Raw genomic sequence first — 16171 nt, forward strand, 5'->3', positions numbered from 1 at the left:
AGCACTTTTTTTTAACGTGAAAAGACAGAAAGAAAAAGCAAATCTGTCTTTTTATATCAGCAACATTATCGTTTCACCACGAACGCTGACAAATATTTGTATTTGTGTATACAGAGAAAGATGGGTCTTTAAAAAAAATTCAGTATAAACATGAAAAGACACATTTGTTTAAATCTACAGTAACATTATTTCAGTGTGAATAATTAAAGTGACATGGTGTGGACCATACTAAACGTAGACCAGAGGATGAGGAGAGCGTTGTCTCAATAGCAATATTGGTTAGAGTGTAAACACTTTAAAATGTATTCATCAAAACACGGATATATATCAAATTTGCATCTAAGTGTACTTTTGTTCCTGAGCATCCCCGCAGGGTGTGAGTCAGTTTTTCTGAAACTTGGCGATAAAGAATCCGATGGTGTCGCTGTCAGCCCTGCTTGCGAGGGGCGTTGCGGCGGTGGCCTTCCAGCTCAACTCGGGTCGGAACCTCTGGAGGAGGCTGAGCTGCTCCGGGATCAAACCCGCTCCCGGCATGCCCTCGCCCCCCACGCGAGGCTCCTGGAAAGGCGAGCCAATCAATTGAGCGTCCAAGGAGAGCAAAAAAAAAAAAAAAAAAAAGCCCCGATGGTGTTGTTGGTCTTCTTACCTGAGGCAGCAGGGTGAGTCCGGGGAAGGTGCGAAGTGCCCAGGCCACCTGCTCTTCGTTCTCCGCCAGTGTCAACGTGCACGTACTGTACACCAGGACGCCGCCACGCTTTAACGCGCGCACCGCCTGCAAGTACAAAACGCACATTTTTCCCCACTGCAAGTATTAATACTCATTTTAAACTGACGGAAACAAGATGCGCTCACTTTAAGCAGTTGATAAATGTTTGTACCAAGTCAGCTGGGACAGGCTCCAGCACGCCCGTGACCCGTGTGAGGAGAAGCGATTCAGGTAATGGATGGATGAATGGACTTAACTATTCAAACGATGCCACCACGTCACGTATTAATTAATTAACATCCCGAGTTTGTCCAACTGGCAAGTAGTGTTGCAAGTGTGACTCGCTACTGCCATCTAGTGCCGAAAAGCGAGTAAAGCATACTGTCCTTACAGCATGGAAGAGGCTTCTTTGGAGGGGCGGGTAGGAGCAAACCTCCTTCAGACTCCAGGTGCTCGCCATGTTTGGCCTTTGGCCGAGACCGCTGCAGGGCGCATCCAAAAGCACGCGGTCAAAGCTCTCGGGGGGGAATGGTGGCCCTGGAAGAACGGGCAAGAACAGGGAAGGGTGAGCATAATGCAATGGAGGGCAGTTATAACGTTAATACGATCCAACCTCCCAAAATACAGCCAAAAAAAAAAAAAAAAAACAATCTACAATCAGACTTGATTAAAAAAACTACAACATAATTAACTCGTATGTAAATATCAACAATTTGGGCAGCATGTAATCATGAATTCATTCTGCCATGTTCACCATGGCCACCAGAGGGCAGTATGATAGAGACAAAGACGGTCACAAGAGCGCAGGAAGCTGCAGTAAGGGCTTATGGAAGTGAGGCGATGACGTCACCTTCTCCATCCCTGATGTCGTTGCTAACAACTTTCGTGCTGTTGAAGCAAAACGCCTTCACGCTACGCAACTTTAACATTTCGGCATTCTGACGAATCAGCTCCATCTTGTTTCGGATCCTGTCCAATGCCACCACTTCACCCTGAGGACAAAAAAAAAAATTAAGAATAAAAATATGAAATTAACCAAATGTGAGAGAGACAAGGTGGTCGGAATGTCATTTTGCAGTATACCCGATCGTCCATGAGGGCGGCAATGTGACACGTCTTCCCGCCCGGGGCGGCGCACATGTCCAGGATGCGCTCTCCGGGACGAGGACCCAGAACGTGGCCCACCACCACAGATGGAAGATTCTGACATATATTTTTATTTATTTGTTGTTGCTTTTTAAATTCAAATTTCCAAATTCGTTTCACGACTTTACCTGTAGGAAGGCCAGGTGAGGTAATACTCCATCAAAGGAGGGACTCCGGTAAAGGGGCTCCGTCATACGCACGCCGACACCCCTGGAACGCAAGACTTGGAATTTCAAGCCATCGTCGCGTGTCTGCAGTTGTCACCGTCCACGCAAATTTTGCTTTTTCTTTGGCTTGTTTTCAGCAGTGGTAAAGAGGAAACGTCTGATGATGATCACAAAATGTTGTCATGTGTGATGTCACCCAAATTCAAAAGTCTTTCTTTATTGCCACGATTATAAGTAGTGGCAATCAAATGTTTTTAGAATTGATCATTCCACTTATCCCATCAATTAAACGGATAACATATTTTAAAATTGGGTGCAGGTATTACTTTTATCCACTTGGAGTCGCTAATCTCACGTTTCGCCCTGTCATCTCCCATCTTGTGTGTCAGGCTGACGTGGCATCGAACAAATGAGAGTTAAATTTAAGAAACATAATTTAAGATGCATTATGTGATATTAGGAATGTAATATTATATTATCGAAAATACTTTTTCACTACCTGACGTTTTCTCCCGTGCCAAAAATGTCGGCACGGTCTTTTTCAGCCATGCCGTTCCCCACAAATGTCCTCTTGCCAGAGAAGCTGAATGCTCCGCGGGTACATTTTCCCTCCACGTCAGAGAACACAGACACTGCATCTCCGGCTTTCATGTCTGAAACCCAAATTTTGGGGAAAACATTTTTTAGAAAGGATTTTTTTTTTAACGTAGAAGAAAATCCTAATTTTTTTTTAGCTGAAAAAAATGTGAACTTTACAGACTAATTTACATTTGCAGGATTATAAAAATGTTGGAAAAAAATATATCTTCACAAAATACACAAATTTATATTTTTATTTTAATGAGAAAGTAATCTCAAATTATAATTGGATGATGTTTTTTTTAATTAATGGGAGAAAAACCTTTATTTTCCAAGCAAAATATCTGAATTTTATGAGGGGGTAAAAAAAAAATAAAAATGATGATGATGTCACCAGATTGGATTTTTGCCATTTTTTGGGGGTCTGTAACTGGTATTTACATTTTGGACACGCTAGTATTCCGGGGGCAAAGACGTGAGCGCCTCTTAGCACAGCATTGCCGCACTGTGCGCCCGCCACCACCTCACAGCTGAGCTGCTGCACACATCTGGAAAAGACAATTAAAAAAAAAAAATTATTTTGAGAATATTTTCCTCTGAATTTCAATAGAAAAGAAACAAGACAATTTTAGAGAGAAAAATATTTTCAATGTAGTTTTAAACTTGTACTTTTAAGAAAATCACATGCCAGGTTCAAAAATAATAATTAATCCAATATGGATTAAAAGACGAGGTTGACTTTTTTTTCTTTTATAAGCAGAGCTGCAGACTCGTACCTGGGTCCGACCACTGGGATCAGAAGCACATCCGGAACGCTGGGATGTGGGACGATCTCGATCTCCTCCTCCGATCCACACTTTTGCTACTCTCGTCAACAAATGTAAACGTTATCTTTTTGCTGACAACTCACAGTTAATCTCTTTCTTTTAATCTTACCCTCCTTAGCTCCTCGTCCAGTTGACGTCTGATCTCTTCCAGCGGCGCCAAGTGGACGCTCGCCCGGACACACGTGTAAGACGGAGGGTGCGACAAGCAGGTGAGAAGCGTCTGGAAATGGCACTCGGCTTCCCGATGACCAATGGACGCCAACAACTTGCGAGTTTCATTCCATCACAAAATGGTTAAATGTTTAAACGCACATTATTTTGAAGTCACCACATTGCACAGCACATAAAAACACCCTAATGTCAATATTGAACATACAAGGTATCTTTTTTTTTTCTTTTTACTTCCAGCAATTGCTTTGTAAACAAAGCACGGGTTGGGTTTTGTAAACAAAGCATGAACATGCTTTGTTAACAAAATCCAATCATGAAGGCTCCCTCACGTGTAGGGTCACAGTGAAACGATACTCCATCAGGATAATCATGACTTCTTCCACCGCCGTGACAGAAAATGTGCGTATTTTCATCAAAACATACCTCCTTGTTCATGAACACGCCCTTCAGGTAATCGGCGACTTCCGGCCTCAGAGAAATTTTCGGAAAAACCGACATTTTATCTGTTTTTGTCGCGATATTAGCGTGAGCGTTGACAAAACCTCGTCGAGGAATACAAACAGAGCAAATTTCAACTCTCCTTCAATATTTGCATCGTTAAGGTCATGATCTACACACACACACTATTGTTCGCCAATTGTTCCCATTGTGGATAATTTTACAACACGCCTCTCTACTGTGTTAAATTGTCCACTTTTGTCGCCGCAAGGCACCAGCAAAGCTTTGCTCTGGGCATTGCCACTTCCGCATACGTCACTTGAGAGATATTACAAAAAGCACAAAACTTTTTTTTTTAGTTTTGCCTATAAGTATAAGTACCTATAATGATAAAATAGATAGTATTAAATCATGGCGTGATTAGTGAAAGGGCCGTTTTTTACGTGGAAAACGTGAAGGCGTGCTTACGTGATGACGCCATCAACGAGTGGTAGAATACTTGTCTACCGAGTCCTTATTTCATTTTTATGTTTGTCCATATTTTTTTAATTGGAGAAATGTATACGTATTGGTGTGTAATAACGTCTACAGAAAGGGGTCCTTTCCTCTGTGCTATAACACACACACAAAAAAAAACACAAGTTGTTTCTTAAAAAGTCTGTTATTTAACGAATGATATTTTTTAACATTTGTCTTCCTATCAAAGTCAATAGTGTTTTTCATGTCATGCTTATTGACATACGTAGTTTTATTTGTTTCATTTTGTATTGGGGAAAAGATGTGAATGCGTCGTCTCGTGATGACGTCTGAAGCAATCCATTCACTATGTGGCTTTTTTCCGCTGGAGCCAGCCCAGTAGATGCCGAGGAGGACTGACGGACGGACGATCACAACGCACAAACCGCAATTCTGCGCGGCTGTTTTGATACCAAGAGACTCTGTCAAAAAACCCCGAGTCGTGTTTCGCCGCGCGTCGCCACCTTGGGAGATGTCTCCAGGGGCGCATGGAGTCCGCTTTCCAGGAAAAGTCGCTGTGAGCTTGCACCTTAGCTTAGCTTAATTTAGCCGCCGTGTGTGTGGAGTTGCAGCTCGGTACGAACCGACGGATGTTCGGAACAAAGAACGGACAGACGAACGGACATTGGCATTTAAAAAACAAAACAAACAATGGGCCTCATATTCGCTAAACTGTGGAGCTTCTTCTGTAATCAAGGTACGTAAATAGTTCATTAAAAAAAACTAAACTAATGCGACTGGTTAAATCGTTTTGGAAGACTTTTTTGTTGACTTTGTGCCAGTGTGTTTTCTATAAACTCTCCGTTATTTTATTGTGTGAGCTTCTATTTTAGTTGGTAATATGTATTCAAACCTAAGAGAGTTAGGGGGGAAAAAACTTTAAATTTTGCTTTTATCAACGTTGATTGAACGGTCGATTGAGATGCGATGTCTGAGTTGCTCTTACGTCACTCTGGGTGGACCCTCTCAAGGATCAATTATCATAAACGTGTTTAACAGCTCTTGATCGTGTGTTTGTTTTTCAAGCATTTGTATATTTTTTTAGGTAAATATTTTTTGAAATGAGGAGCAATATCTTTTTACTAGGAAAAATATTTTTCCCAAAATATTTTAAGTTATGACTAATTACTCTTGTGGGGGGGGGGGGAAATATTGTTTAACTCAAGAGTGCTTAATTTCAGATATTTTTTCTTTTGCCAACAGTTGTGGTTGTTTTCTGAGAATTTCTTTTAATTTTACCGGTTGAATTTTTTTCCCCGTGTGTGGAAAATACCATCTTGTCTTCAAATCTTTATTTTTAGAAAGAATAAAATCGGACAAATATGGGAATTACCATCAGCCTAAAAAAAAATCCATATCTGTCTGGTCCGATTGGTAATGGTAAAGCTTTTGAAATGATCTCATTAGCTAAAAATCTGGCGTTTGAGTGAGGGTGTGTCGACTGTATGTACAGTGCACATAGTTGTTGCTCTTTCACAAAGCCGTAGGAAGTCTCAGACTAGACTCTCATCTGAACTGGAAGGCTCTAATCACGCTTCCTTGCCGGATGAGCAGGGAGCACAATAGCGGGTCTGCCACTGGCTTCACGAAATGATCACAACTACCACACACACACACACACACACAAAAAGGGAAAATGACATTCCCCCCCTCTTTTCACAGAACACAAGGTGATCATCGTTGGCCTTGACAATGCCGGCAAGACCACCATCCTCTACCAGTTGTAAGGCACTTTTTATTTTTATTAGGCGACTCTTAGTTTCCTTATTCTGCCAGTTCTGTGTACACCTGTGGACAGATGAAAAGTACAGCATTCTGTCACATTGTGTTGTTTATAAACATTTTGGTGGCTAGCTAGCTAGCTATGAGGAGCAATATATTTTTACTAGGGCTATCTAGCTAGCTAGGTAGATGGCATACTTGATGTGTCTTTCTGTAAGTCTGATGAACGAGGTGGTCCACACGTCGCCCACCATCGGCAGCAACGTGGAGGAGATCGTGGTGAAGAACACGCACTTCCTCATGTGGGACATTGGCGGACAGGAGTCCCTCAGGTCCTCTTGGAACACGTACTACTCCAACACCGAGGTACACGCACACATACACACAGACAGAATGAGGGCAGATTGTGTGTTTGCTCACAGAGGACACGGCAGCTGGGGGGGGCTGCTCTAGGTCAAAGGTTAAATGTTGACAAAGAGCCCCCCCCCCCTCCCCGACCTACCCCCAGAAGCACAAAGTCTGCCCGTGATGTCTTCTCACACCATAGTTGCTACGATACTATGTGATATTACAGTGCCCTTGCCCAACTAGAATGTGTTGTGAAATAAAAACGTTTAACAAAAATGTCAACAAGAATAATAATAATAATAATGTATGTTTAAAAAAAAAAAAGGAGAGAAATGTGAGAAAATGTTCATGGTGTGTTTTACAGTCTTAAAACTTGATTGTTAAGAAAAAACTACTTTGCGTATTTCATCTATTGCGGGTTATTTTTGGAACCTAACCGCTGCGATAAACGAGGGAACCCGTTTTCAAGGCGGGGCGTGTCTTTTGACTCCCGCGGCATCTTTTGTCCCTTTTGGCTAAGCTCTCGTCAACTCCCTTGGCTTGTTGTGGTGGTTTGTGCAGTTTGTCATCCTGGTGGTGGACAGCACCGATCGAGAGCGTCTGGTCATCACCAAAGAGGAACTCTACAGGATGTTGGCCCACGAGGTAAGCTGTCCGGACCTTCCTCTTTCTTTTTTTTTTTCTGTGTGTGACGCCTGTCCGTCCTTCCTTTCCAGGACCTGCGCAAAGCGGCCGTGCTGATCTTCGCCAACAAGCAGGACATGAAGGACTGCATGTCGGCGGCCGAGATCTCAAAGTACATGACGCTGAGTGCCATCAAAGATCACCCGTGGCACATCCAGTCCTGCTGCGCTCTCACCGGGGAAGGGTACGTCCGTCGTTCACCACCACCACCACCACCACCTGCACACACAACCTGGAAATAAACATCTGAAGCGCGTGAAAAAAAAAAAATTTGAGCAAAATGATTACACGACCATACGTCTTAAAAAGCGGAGTGTCGGTTACGGGTGCTTGTTCTGCATTTAACACATACACAAGACTGTTTGTATTATCGGACGCATGCATGGTAAAACGTACGCTACCTTGAAAAATACGATAGCATTCTAGCGTATGTGTTTTAATTTATTTTTTATTTTATTTTATTTTTTTAAGCCAGCAGGAGCAAAACTGAGTTCGGTTGTACTTGAATGAAGTATGTCAGGTCGATCGTATTTTATACACACACAAGAAGAAAAAAACCCAATAGCGTTTTTGAAACGATTTGATTTTGAGAAAAATGACTGGATTCAGTTAAAAAAAATGCTTCCTGCGATTTTTGAGGAGTGATTTTATGGGAAAATTTCTTGTCAAAACGGCACAAAGTGGAGTTAAATTTTGAGGAAAAATCCTTCAATGCTTATAATTTTGCAGACTAGGTACGTAATTTGATCGAAAAATGTACATGGCTTTATGGATAACAAAAAGTCTCTGAATTTTCCTAATTTTCTGGGCTACTTTTCCAAGCGAAAATTCTTCATTTTAATTTCACAAAAGGAAAATAATTTGACAATAAAACGACTTGTATTGTAAGGCAGATTGTCATTTTCTAGCTTGTGTCAAGGTCTGGAGTGGATGACGTCGCGGGCTGGCCTCAGATAGCAGAACCCCCCCAAACTGAGTACAGTAAATTCTTTCATGGACTTCCTTCAAGGGTCTTCCCCCCCCCCTACTTTTTCATCTTTTTTTATTTTTTATTTTTCAATAGATGCGGCCCCTCCTTTTTGGGATATCTGGTTTGGGTAATGGGTGGAAGGATGACTTCATGGGCACACACACACACCCTTTGTCTCAAGTGTTAGTTCTACATAAGCTATGAATGACATGGTTAGTGGGTTTGGCTCCACAAGTAAAATTGTGCTTGTTTTTATTTTGAACTTTTTTTTTCTCCTGAACAAACTGAAGCGGTTACCTTTTTTTAATGACAGTATTTTAAATTGTACTATTTAATGTCATTCTTTCTCAGCAGTTGAGTGGAGAAGATTTTATTTTATTTTTGTCCAGATAAAGGTGCTCATGTGCGTCTGCGACTACGTGACGTACATTTTTTTTTTTTTGTTGTTGAAGATATTAACTAAGATGGCGGTGCAGTATTCGAGCCACGTGAGTCAACAAAAGTTCATCTTTAGCCTTAATCGGAATCTTGTCCGTCTGGTGAAGCCGATGGGACGACAGAAAGGCTGTGGGTTACTTGTGACATGATTAAATATTTTTCTGCTGCTGGTGTTTTTGTGAATCAACTGGAACCAAAAAAAGGGTTTACGATTTTAAAGTTCCATGAGGGTTTCGCACTCAAGTTTGAATGTATGGTTTGAAAGAGTTCAACGATGCTTCATCATCTGAAAGAAGTGCCACAAAACGCTTCATTTGCATGGAGTGACAAGTGCTTTGTCAGCAACGTCTGATTACACTTTAATTTTAATCCCGTATTTAATTCCATGTATAGAAAGGCGTTTTTAGCCGAGTAAAAACCCCGACCATGTATAGTAAGCCGTTTTTAGTCCTAAAAAAAAAAGACCATGTATAATAAGGCGTTTTGTTTTTGCCCGCCCCAAAAAGGCCATGTATAGTAAGATGTTTTTAGCCCCCCACAAAACGACCATGTATAGTAAGGTGTTTTTAGCCGAAAAGCGACCATGCAATAGTAAGGTGTTTTTGACCGAAAAAAAACGACATAGTATAGTAAGCCGTTTTTGACCGAAAAAAACGACCATGTATAGGAAGCCGTTTTTGACCAAAAAAAACAACAAAGTATAGTAAGGCGTTTTTAGCCGAAAAAAACGACCATGTATAGTAAGGCGTTTTTGAGCCGAAAAAAACGACATAAGGCGTTTTTGGAAAGAAAAAAACAACATTATAGTAAGGCGTTTTTGAACCGAAAAAAACGACATAGTATAGTAAGGCGTTTTTGAGCCGAAAAAAATGACATAGTATAGTAAGGCGTTTTTGAGCCGAAAAAAACGACATCCTATATATAGTAAGGCGTTTTTGGCCCGAAAAAAACGACATAGTATAGTAAGGCGTTTTTGGACCGAAAAAAACGACATAGTATAGTAAGGCGTTTTTAGCCGAAAAAAACGACAGTATAGGCGTTTTTGAGCCGAAAAAAACGACATCGTATAGTAAGGCGTTTTTGAGCCGAAAAAAACGACATATTATAGTAAGGCGTTTTTGGCCCGAAAAAAACGACATAGTATAGTAAGGCGTTTTTGGACCGAAAAAAACGACATAGTATAGTAAGGCGTTTTTAGCCGAAAAAAACGACCATGTATAGTAAGGCGTTTTTAGCCGAAAAAAACGACATAGTATAGTAAAGCGGTTTTTTCGGCCCAAAAACGCCTTACTATACTATGTCGTTTTTTTCGGCCCAAAAACGCCTTACTATACTATGTCGTTTTTCCGGCCCAAAAACGCCTTACTATACTATGTCGACATAAAAAACGACATAGTATAGTAAGGCGTTTTTGAGCCGAAAAAAACGACATAGTATAGTAAAGCTTTTTACTATACTATGTCGTTTTTTTCGGTTCAAAAACGCCTTACTATACTATGTTGTTTTTTTCGGGCCAAAAACGCCTTACTATACTATGTCGTTTTTTTCGGCTCAAAAACGCCTTATACTACGTCGTTTTTTCGGGCCAAAAACGCCTTACTATATACTATGTCGTTTTTTCGGGCCAAAAACGGCTTACTATATATACTATGTCGTTTTTTTCGGCCCAAAAACGCCTTACTATACTATGTCGTTTTTTCGGCTCAAAAATGCCTTACTATGCTATGTCGTTTTTTCGGGCCAAAAACGCCTTACTATACTATGTCGTTTTTTTCGGCTCAAAAACGCCTTACTATACTATGTCGTTTTTTCGGGCCAAAAACGCCTTACTATACTATGTCGTTTTTTTCGGGCCAAAAACGCCTTACTATACTATGTTGTTTTTTTTCGGGCCATAAACGCCTTACTATACTATGTCGTTTTTTCGGGCCAAAAAAGCTTTACTATGTCGTTTTTTTCGGCTCAAAAACGCCTTACTATACTATGTCGTTTTTTTCGGCCCAAAAACGGCTTACTATACTATGTCGTTTTTTTCGGCTCAAAAACGCCTTACTATACTATGTCGTTTTTCCGGCCCAAAAACGCCTTACTATACTATGACGACATAAAAAACGACATAGTATAGTAAGGCGTTTTTGAGCCGAAAAAAACGACATAGTATAGTAAAGCTTTTTACTATACTATGTCGTTTTTTTCGGTTCAAAAACGCCTTACTATACTATGTTGTTTTTTTCGGGCCAAAAACGCCTTACTATACTATGTCGTTTTTTTCGGCTCAAAAACGCCTTATACTACGTCGTTTTTTCGGGCCAAAAACGCCTTACTATACTATGTCGTTTTTTCGGGCCAAAAACGGCTTACTATATATACTATGTCGTTTTTTTCGGCTCAAAAACGCCTTACTATACGATGTCGTTTTTTTCGGCTCAAAAACGCCTATACTGTCGTTTTTTTCGGCTAAAAACGCCTTACTATACTATGTCGTTTTTTTCGGGCCAAAAACGCCTTACTATACTATGTTGTTTTTTTCGGGCCAAAAACGCCTTACTATACTATGTCGTTTTTTCGGGCCAAAAACGCCTTACTATATATACTATGTCATTTTTTTCGGCTCAAAAACGCCTTACTGTACTATGTCGTTTTTTTCGGCCCAAAAACGCCTTACTATACTATGTCGTTTTTTTCGGCTCAAAAATGCCTTACTATGCTATGTCGTTTTTTCGGGCCAAAAACGCCTTACTATACTATGTCGTTTTTTCGGGCCAAAAAAGCTTTACTATGTCGTTTTTTTCGGCTCAAAAACGCCTTACTATACTATGTCGTTTTTTTCGGCCCAAAAACGCCTTACTATACGATGTCGTTTTTTTCGGCTCAAAAACGCCTTACTATACTATGTCGTTTTTTTCGGCCCAAAAACGCCTTACTATACTATGTCGTATTTTCGGCCCAAAAACGCCTTACTATACTATGTCGTTTTTTTCGGGCCAAAAACGCCTTACTATCCTATGTCGTTTTTTCGGGCCAAAAACGCCTTACTATATGATGTCGTTTTTTCGGGCCAAAAACGCCTTACTATACTATGTCGTTTTTTTCCGGCCCAAAAACGCCTTACTATACTATGTTGTTTTTTCGGGCCAAAAACGCCTTACTATACTATGTCGTTTTTTTCTGGCAAAAAACGCCTTACTATACTATGCCGTTTTTTTCGGCTCAAAAACACCTTAGTATACTATGCCGTTTTTTTCGGGCCAAAAACGCCTTACTATACTATGTTGTTTTTTTCGGGCAAAAAAAGGCCTTACTATACTATGTCGTTTTTTCGGGCCAAAAACGCCTTACTATACTATGTCGTTTTTTTCGGCTCAAAAACGCCTTACTATACTATGTCGTTTTTTTCGGCTCAAAAACGCCTTACTATACTATGTCGTTTTTTTTCGGGCCAAAAACGCCTTACTATACTATGTCGTTTTTTTCCGCTCAAAAACGCCTTACTATACTATGCCGTTTTTTTCGGCTCAAAAACGCCTTACTATACTATGTCGTTTTTTTCGGCCCAAAAACGCCTTACTATACTATGTCGTTTTTTTCGGGCCAAAAACGCCTTACTATACTATGTCGTTTTTTTCGGTTCAAAAACGCCTTACTATACTATGTCGTTTTTTTCGGCCCAAAAACGCCTTACTATACTATGTCGTTTTTTTCGGCCCAAAAACGCCTTACTATACTATGTCGTTTTTTCGGGCCAAAAACGCCTTACTATATTCGTTTTTTTCGGTTCAAAAACGCCTTACTATACTATGTCGTTTTTTTCGGCTCAAAACCGCCTTACTATACTATGTCGTTTTTTTCGGCCCAAAAACGCCTTACTATACTATGTCGTTTTTTTCGGCTCAAAAACGCCTTACTATACTATGTCGTTTTTTCGGGCCAAAAACGCCTTACTATATTCGTTTTTTTCGGGCCAAAAACACCTTACTATACTATGTCGTTTTTTTCGGGCCAAAAACGCCTTACTATATGTCATTTTTTTCGGGCCAAAAACGTCTTACTATACTATGTCGTTTTTTTCGGCTCAAAAACGCCTTACTATATACTATGTTGTTGTTTTTTCGGCCCAAAAACGCCTTACTATACTATGTCGTTTTTTTCGGCTCAAAAACGCCTTACCATACTATGTTGTTTTTTTTCGGCCCAAAAACGCCTTACTATACTATGTTGTTTTTTTCGGCTCAAAAACGCCTTACTATACTATGTCGTTTTTTCGGGCCAAAAACGCCTTACTATACTATGTCGTTTTTTTCGGGCCAAAAACGCCTTACTATACTATGTCGTTTTTTTCGGTTCAAAAACGCCTTACTATACTATGTCGTTTTTTTCGGGCCAAAAACGCCTTACTATACTATGTCGTTTTTTTCGGGCCAAAAACGCCTTACTATACTATGTCGTTTTTTTCGGTTCAAAAACGCCTTACTATGTCGTTTTTTTCGGCCCAAAAACGCCTTACTATACTATGTCGTTTTTTTCGGCTCAAAAACGCCTTACTATACTATGTCGTTTTTTCGGGCCAAAAACGCCTTACTATATGTCGTTTTTTTCGGGCCAAAAACGTCTTACTATACTATGTCGTTTTTTTCGGCTCAAAAACGCCTTACTATATACTATGTTGTTGTTTTTTCGGCCCAAAAACGCCTTACTATACTATGTCGTTTTTTTCGGCTCAAAAACGCCTTACCATACTATGTTGTTTTTTTTCGGCCCAAAAACGCCTTACTATACGATGTTTTTTTCGGCTCAAAAACGCCTTACTATACTATGTCGTTTTTTCGGGCCAAAAACGCCTTACTATATGATGTCGTTTTTTTCGGCCCAAAAACGCCTTACTATACTATGTCGTTTTTTTCGGGCCAAAAACGCCTTACTATACTATGTTGTTTTTTCGGGCCAAAAACGCCTTACTATACTATGTCGTTTTTTTCTGGCAAAAAACGCCTTACTATACCTATGCCGTTTTTTTCGGCTCAAAAACGCCTTACTATACTATGTCGTTTTTTTCGGGCCAAAAACGCCTTACTATACTATGTCGTTTTTTTCGGTTCAAAAACGTCTTACTATACTATGTCGTTTTTTTCGGCCCAAAAACGCCTTACTATACTATGTCGTTTTTTTCGGCTCAAAAACGCCTTACTATACTATGTCGTTTTTTCGGGCCAAAAACGCCTTACTATACTATGTTGTTTTTTTCGGGCCAAAAACGCCTTACTATATGATGTCGTTTTTTTCGGGCCAAAAACGCCTTACTATACTATGTCGTTTTTTTCGGGCCAAAAACGCCTTACTATACTATGTCGTTTTTTTCGGCTCAAAAACGCCTTACTATACTATGTCGTTTTTTTCGGCCCAAAAACGCCTTACTATACTATGTCGTTTTTTTCGGGCCAAAAACGCCTTACTATACTATGTCGTTTTTTTCGGTTCAAAAACGCCTTACAATACTATGTCGTTTTTTTCGGCCCAAAAACGCCTTACTATACTATGTCGTTTTTTTCGGCTCAAAAACGCCTTACTATACTATGTCGTTTTTTTCGGGCCAAAAACGCCTTACTATACTATGTCGTTTTTTTCGGGCCAAAAACGCCTTACTATACTATGTCGTTTTTTTCGGGCCAAAAACGCCTTACTATACTATGTCGTTTTTTTCGGCTCAAAAACGCCTTACTATACTATGTCGTTTTTTTCGGGCCAAAAACGGCTTACTATACTGTCGTTTTTTTCGGCTCAAAAACGCCTTACTATACTATGTCGTTTTTTCGGGCCAAAAACGGCTTACTATACTATGTCGTTTTTTTCGGCTCAAAAACGCCTTACTATACTATGTCGTTTTTTCGGGCCAAAAACGCCTTACTATACTATGTTGTTTTTTTCGGGCCATAAACGCCTTACTATACTATGTCGTTTTTTCGGCCCAAAAACGCCTTACTATACTATGTCGTTTTTTTCGGCTCAAAAACGCCTTACTATACTATGTCGTTTTTTCGGGCCAAAAACGCCTTACTATACTATGTCGTTTTTTCGGGCCAAAAACGCCTTACTATACTATGTCGTTTTTTGGCTCAAAAACGCCTTACTATACTATGTTGGTTTTTTTCGGCCCAAAAACGCCTTAATATAATATGCCGTTTTTTTCGGCCCAAAAACGCCTTACTATACTGTTATTTTTTTCGGGCCATAAACGCCTTACTATACTATGTCGTTTTTTCGGGCCAAAAACACCTTACTATACTATGTTGTTTTTTTTCGGGCCATAAACGCCTTACTATACTATGTTGTTTTTTCGGCCCAAAAACGCCTTACTATACTATGTCGTTTTTTTCGGCTCAAAAACGCCTTACTATACTATGTCGTTTTTTGGCTCAAAAACGCCTTACTATACTATGTTGGTTTTTTTCGGCCCAAAAACGCCTTACTATACTGTTATTTTTTTCGGGCCATAAACGCCTTACTATACTATGTCGTTTTTTCGGCTCAAAAATGCCTTACTATGCTATGTCGTTTTTTCGGGCCAAAAACGCCTTACTATACTATGTCGTTTTTTTCGGCTCAAAAACGCCTTACTATACTATGTCGTTTTTTTCGGCTCAAAAACGCCTTACTATACTATGTCGTTTTTTCGGGCCAAAAACGCCTTACTATACTATGTCGTTTTTTTCGGGCCATAAACGCCTTACTATACTATGTCGTTTTTTCGGGCCAAAAACGCCTTACTATACTATGTCGTTTTTTTCGGCTCAAAAACGCCTTACTATACTATGTCGTTTTTTTTGGCTCAAAAACGCCTTACTATACTATGTCGTTTTTTTCGGTTCAAAAACGCCTTAATATAATATGCCGTTTTTTTCGGGCCAAAAACGCCTTACTATACTATGTTGTTTTTTTTCGGGCCAAAAACGCCTTACTATACTATGTCGTTTTTTTCGGGCCAAAAACGCCTTAATATACGATGTCGTTTTTTTCGGCTCAAAAACGCCTTACTATACTATGTCGTTTTTTCGGGCCAAAAACGCCTTACTATACTATGTCGTTTTTTTCTGGCAAAAAACGCCTTACTATACTATGTTGTTTTTTTCGGGCCATAAACGCCTTACTATACTATGTCGTTTTTTTCGGCTCAAAAACGCCTTACTCTACATGGTCGTCTTTTGGGGCTAAAAACGCCTTCCTATAAATGGTTTTTTTTTTTCCCAGAATAAAATGACCATGTTTAATAAGGCTTTTTACCCCCCCCCCCCCACAAAACCTATTTAAAACCCAAATTTGCATTCCTGACTGTAGTTTAAAACCTTTTAACCCTAATGCTAGTTTTGAAAAAAAAAAAAAGCCTTTTCCTCGACACATTCGGCATGTCTAGCTTTTGTGCATGTTTTCTTTTAGTCCGTACTGCAACGCACCTGATCCAAATCAG

At 40.0% G+C, this 16171-nt stretch overlaps 2 protein-coding genes across 4 annotated transcripts; one reads left to right on the plus strand and one right to left on the minus strand.

The window, feature by feature from the left end:
* Positions 1-37: 37 nt before the first annotated feature.
* nsun6 (NOP2/Sun RNA methyltransferase 6) lies at positions 38-4338 on the minus strand. Its single transcript, XM_086101439.1, has 11 exons — positions 4020-4338; positions 3535-3690; positions 3375-3460; positions 3040-3146; positions 2519-2672; positions 1981-2062; positions 1790-1909; positions 1557-1698; positions 1098-1243; positions 647-772; positions 38-558 (listed from the first exon to the last, which is right to left on the minus strand). The coding sequence occupies exons 1-11, from the start codon at positions 4092-4094 to the stop codon at positions 382-384; spliced, it is 1371 nt and encodes a 456-aa protein (XP_085957565.1). The 5' UTR covers positions 4095-4338; the 3' UTR covers positions 38-381.
* On the plus strand, positions 3369-8878 carry LOC147187100 (ADP-ribosylation factor-like protein 5B). Of its 3 annotated transcripts, none has more exons than XM_086101446.1 (8): positions 3369-3478; positions 3577-3634; positions 4886-5247; positions 6213-6273; positions 6491-6638; positions 7182-7265; positions 7337-7488; positions 8213-8878. In XM_086101446.1, the coding sequence occupies exons 3-8, from the start codon at positions 5202-5204 to the stop codon at positions 8259-8261; spliced, it is 540 nt and encodes a 179-aa protein (XP_085957572.1). In that variant the 5' UTR covers positions 3369-3478; positions 3577-3634; positions 4886-5201; the 3' UTR covers positions 8262-8878. The 3 variants fall into 3 exon arrangements, with proteins under 3 accessions (XP_085957572.1, XP_085957574.1, XP_085957573.1); XM_086101448.1 differs by having other exon boundaries at positions 8727-8878; XM_086101447.1 differs by lacking the exons at positions 3369-3478; positions 3577-3634; positions 8213-8878 and having other exon boundaries at positions 7337-8192.
* Positions 8879-16171: the final 7293 nt, after the last annotated feature.

This window comes from Hippocampus guttulatus, chromosome 21 (genome assembly GCF_054856545.1).
Source record: "Hippocampus guttulatus isolate MCC_2025c chromosome 21, RoL_Hgut_1.0, whole genome shotgun sequence".
Lineage (NCBI taxonomy): Eukaryota > Metazoa > Chordata > Actinopteri > Syngnathiformes > Syngnathidae > Hippocampus > Hippocampus guttulatus.

Coding starts and splice junctions, on each gene's coding strand:
- nsun6 (XM_086101439.1), bottom strand. CDS start 4,094: ATGTCGGTTTTTCCGAAAATTTCTCTGAGGCCGGAAGTCGCCGATTAC. Junction 3,691..4,019: donor GCGTGTTCATGAACAAGGAG/GTATGTTTTGAT, acceptor GAAACTCGCAAG/TTGTTGGCGTCCATTGGTCA. Junction 1,910..1,980: donor CTCACCTGGCCTTCCTACAG/GTAAAGTCGTGA, acceptor AATATATGTCAG/AATCTTCCATCTGTGGTGGT.
- LOC147187100 (XM_086101447.1), top strand. CDS start 5,202: ATGGGCCTCATATTCGCTAAACTGTGGAGCTTCTTCTGTAATCAAG. Junction 5,248..6,212: donor GAGCTTCTTCTGTAATCAAG/GTACGTAAATAG, acceptor CTCTTTTCACAG/AACACAAGGTGATCATCGTT. Junction 7,266..7,336: donor ACAGGATGTTGGCCCACGAG/GTAAGCTGTCCG, acceptor CTTCCTTTCCAG/GACCTGCGCAAAGCGGCCGT.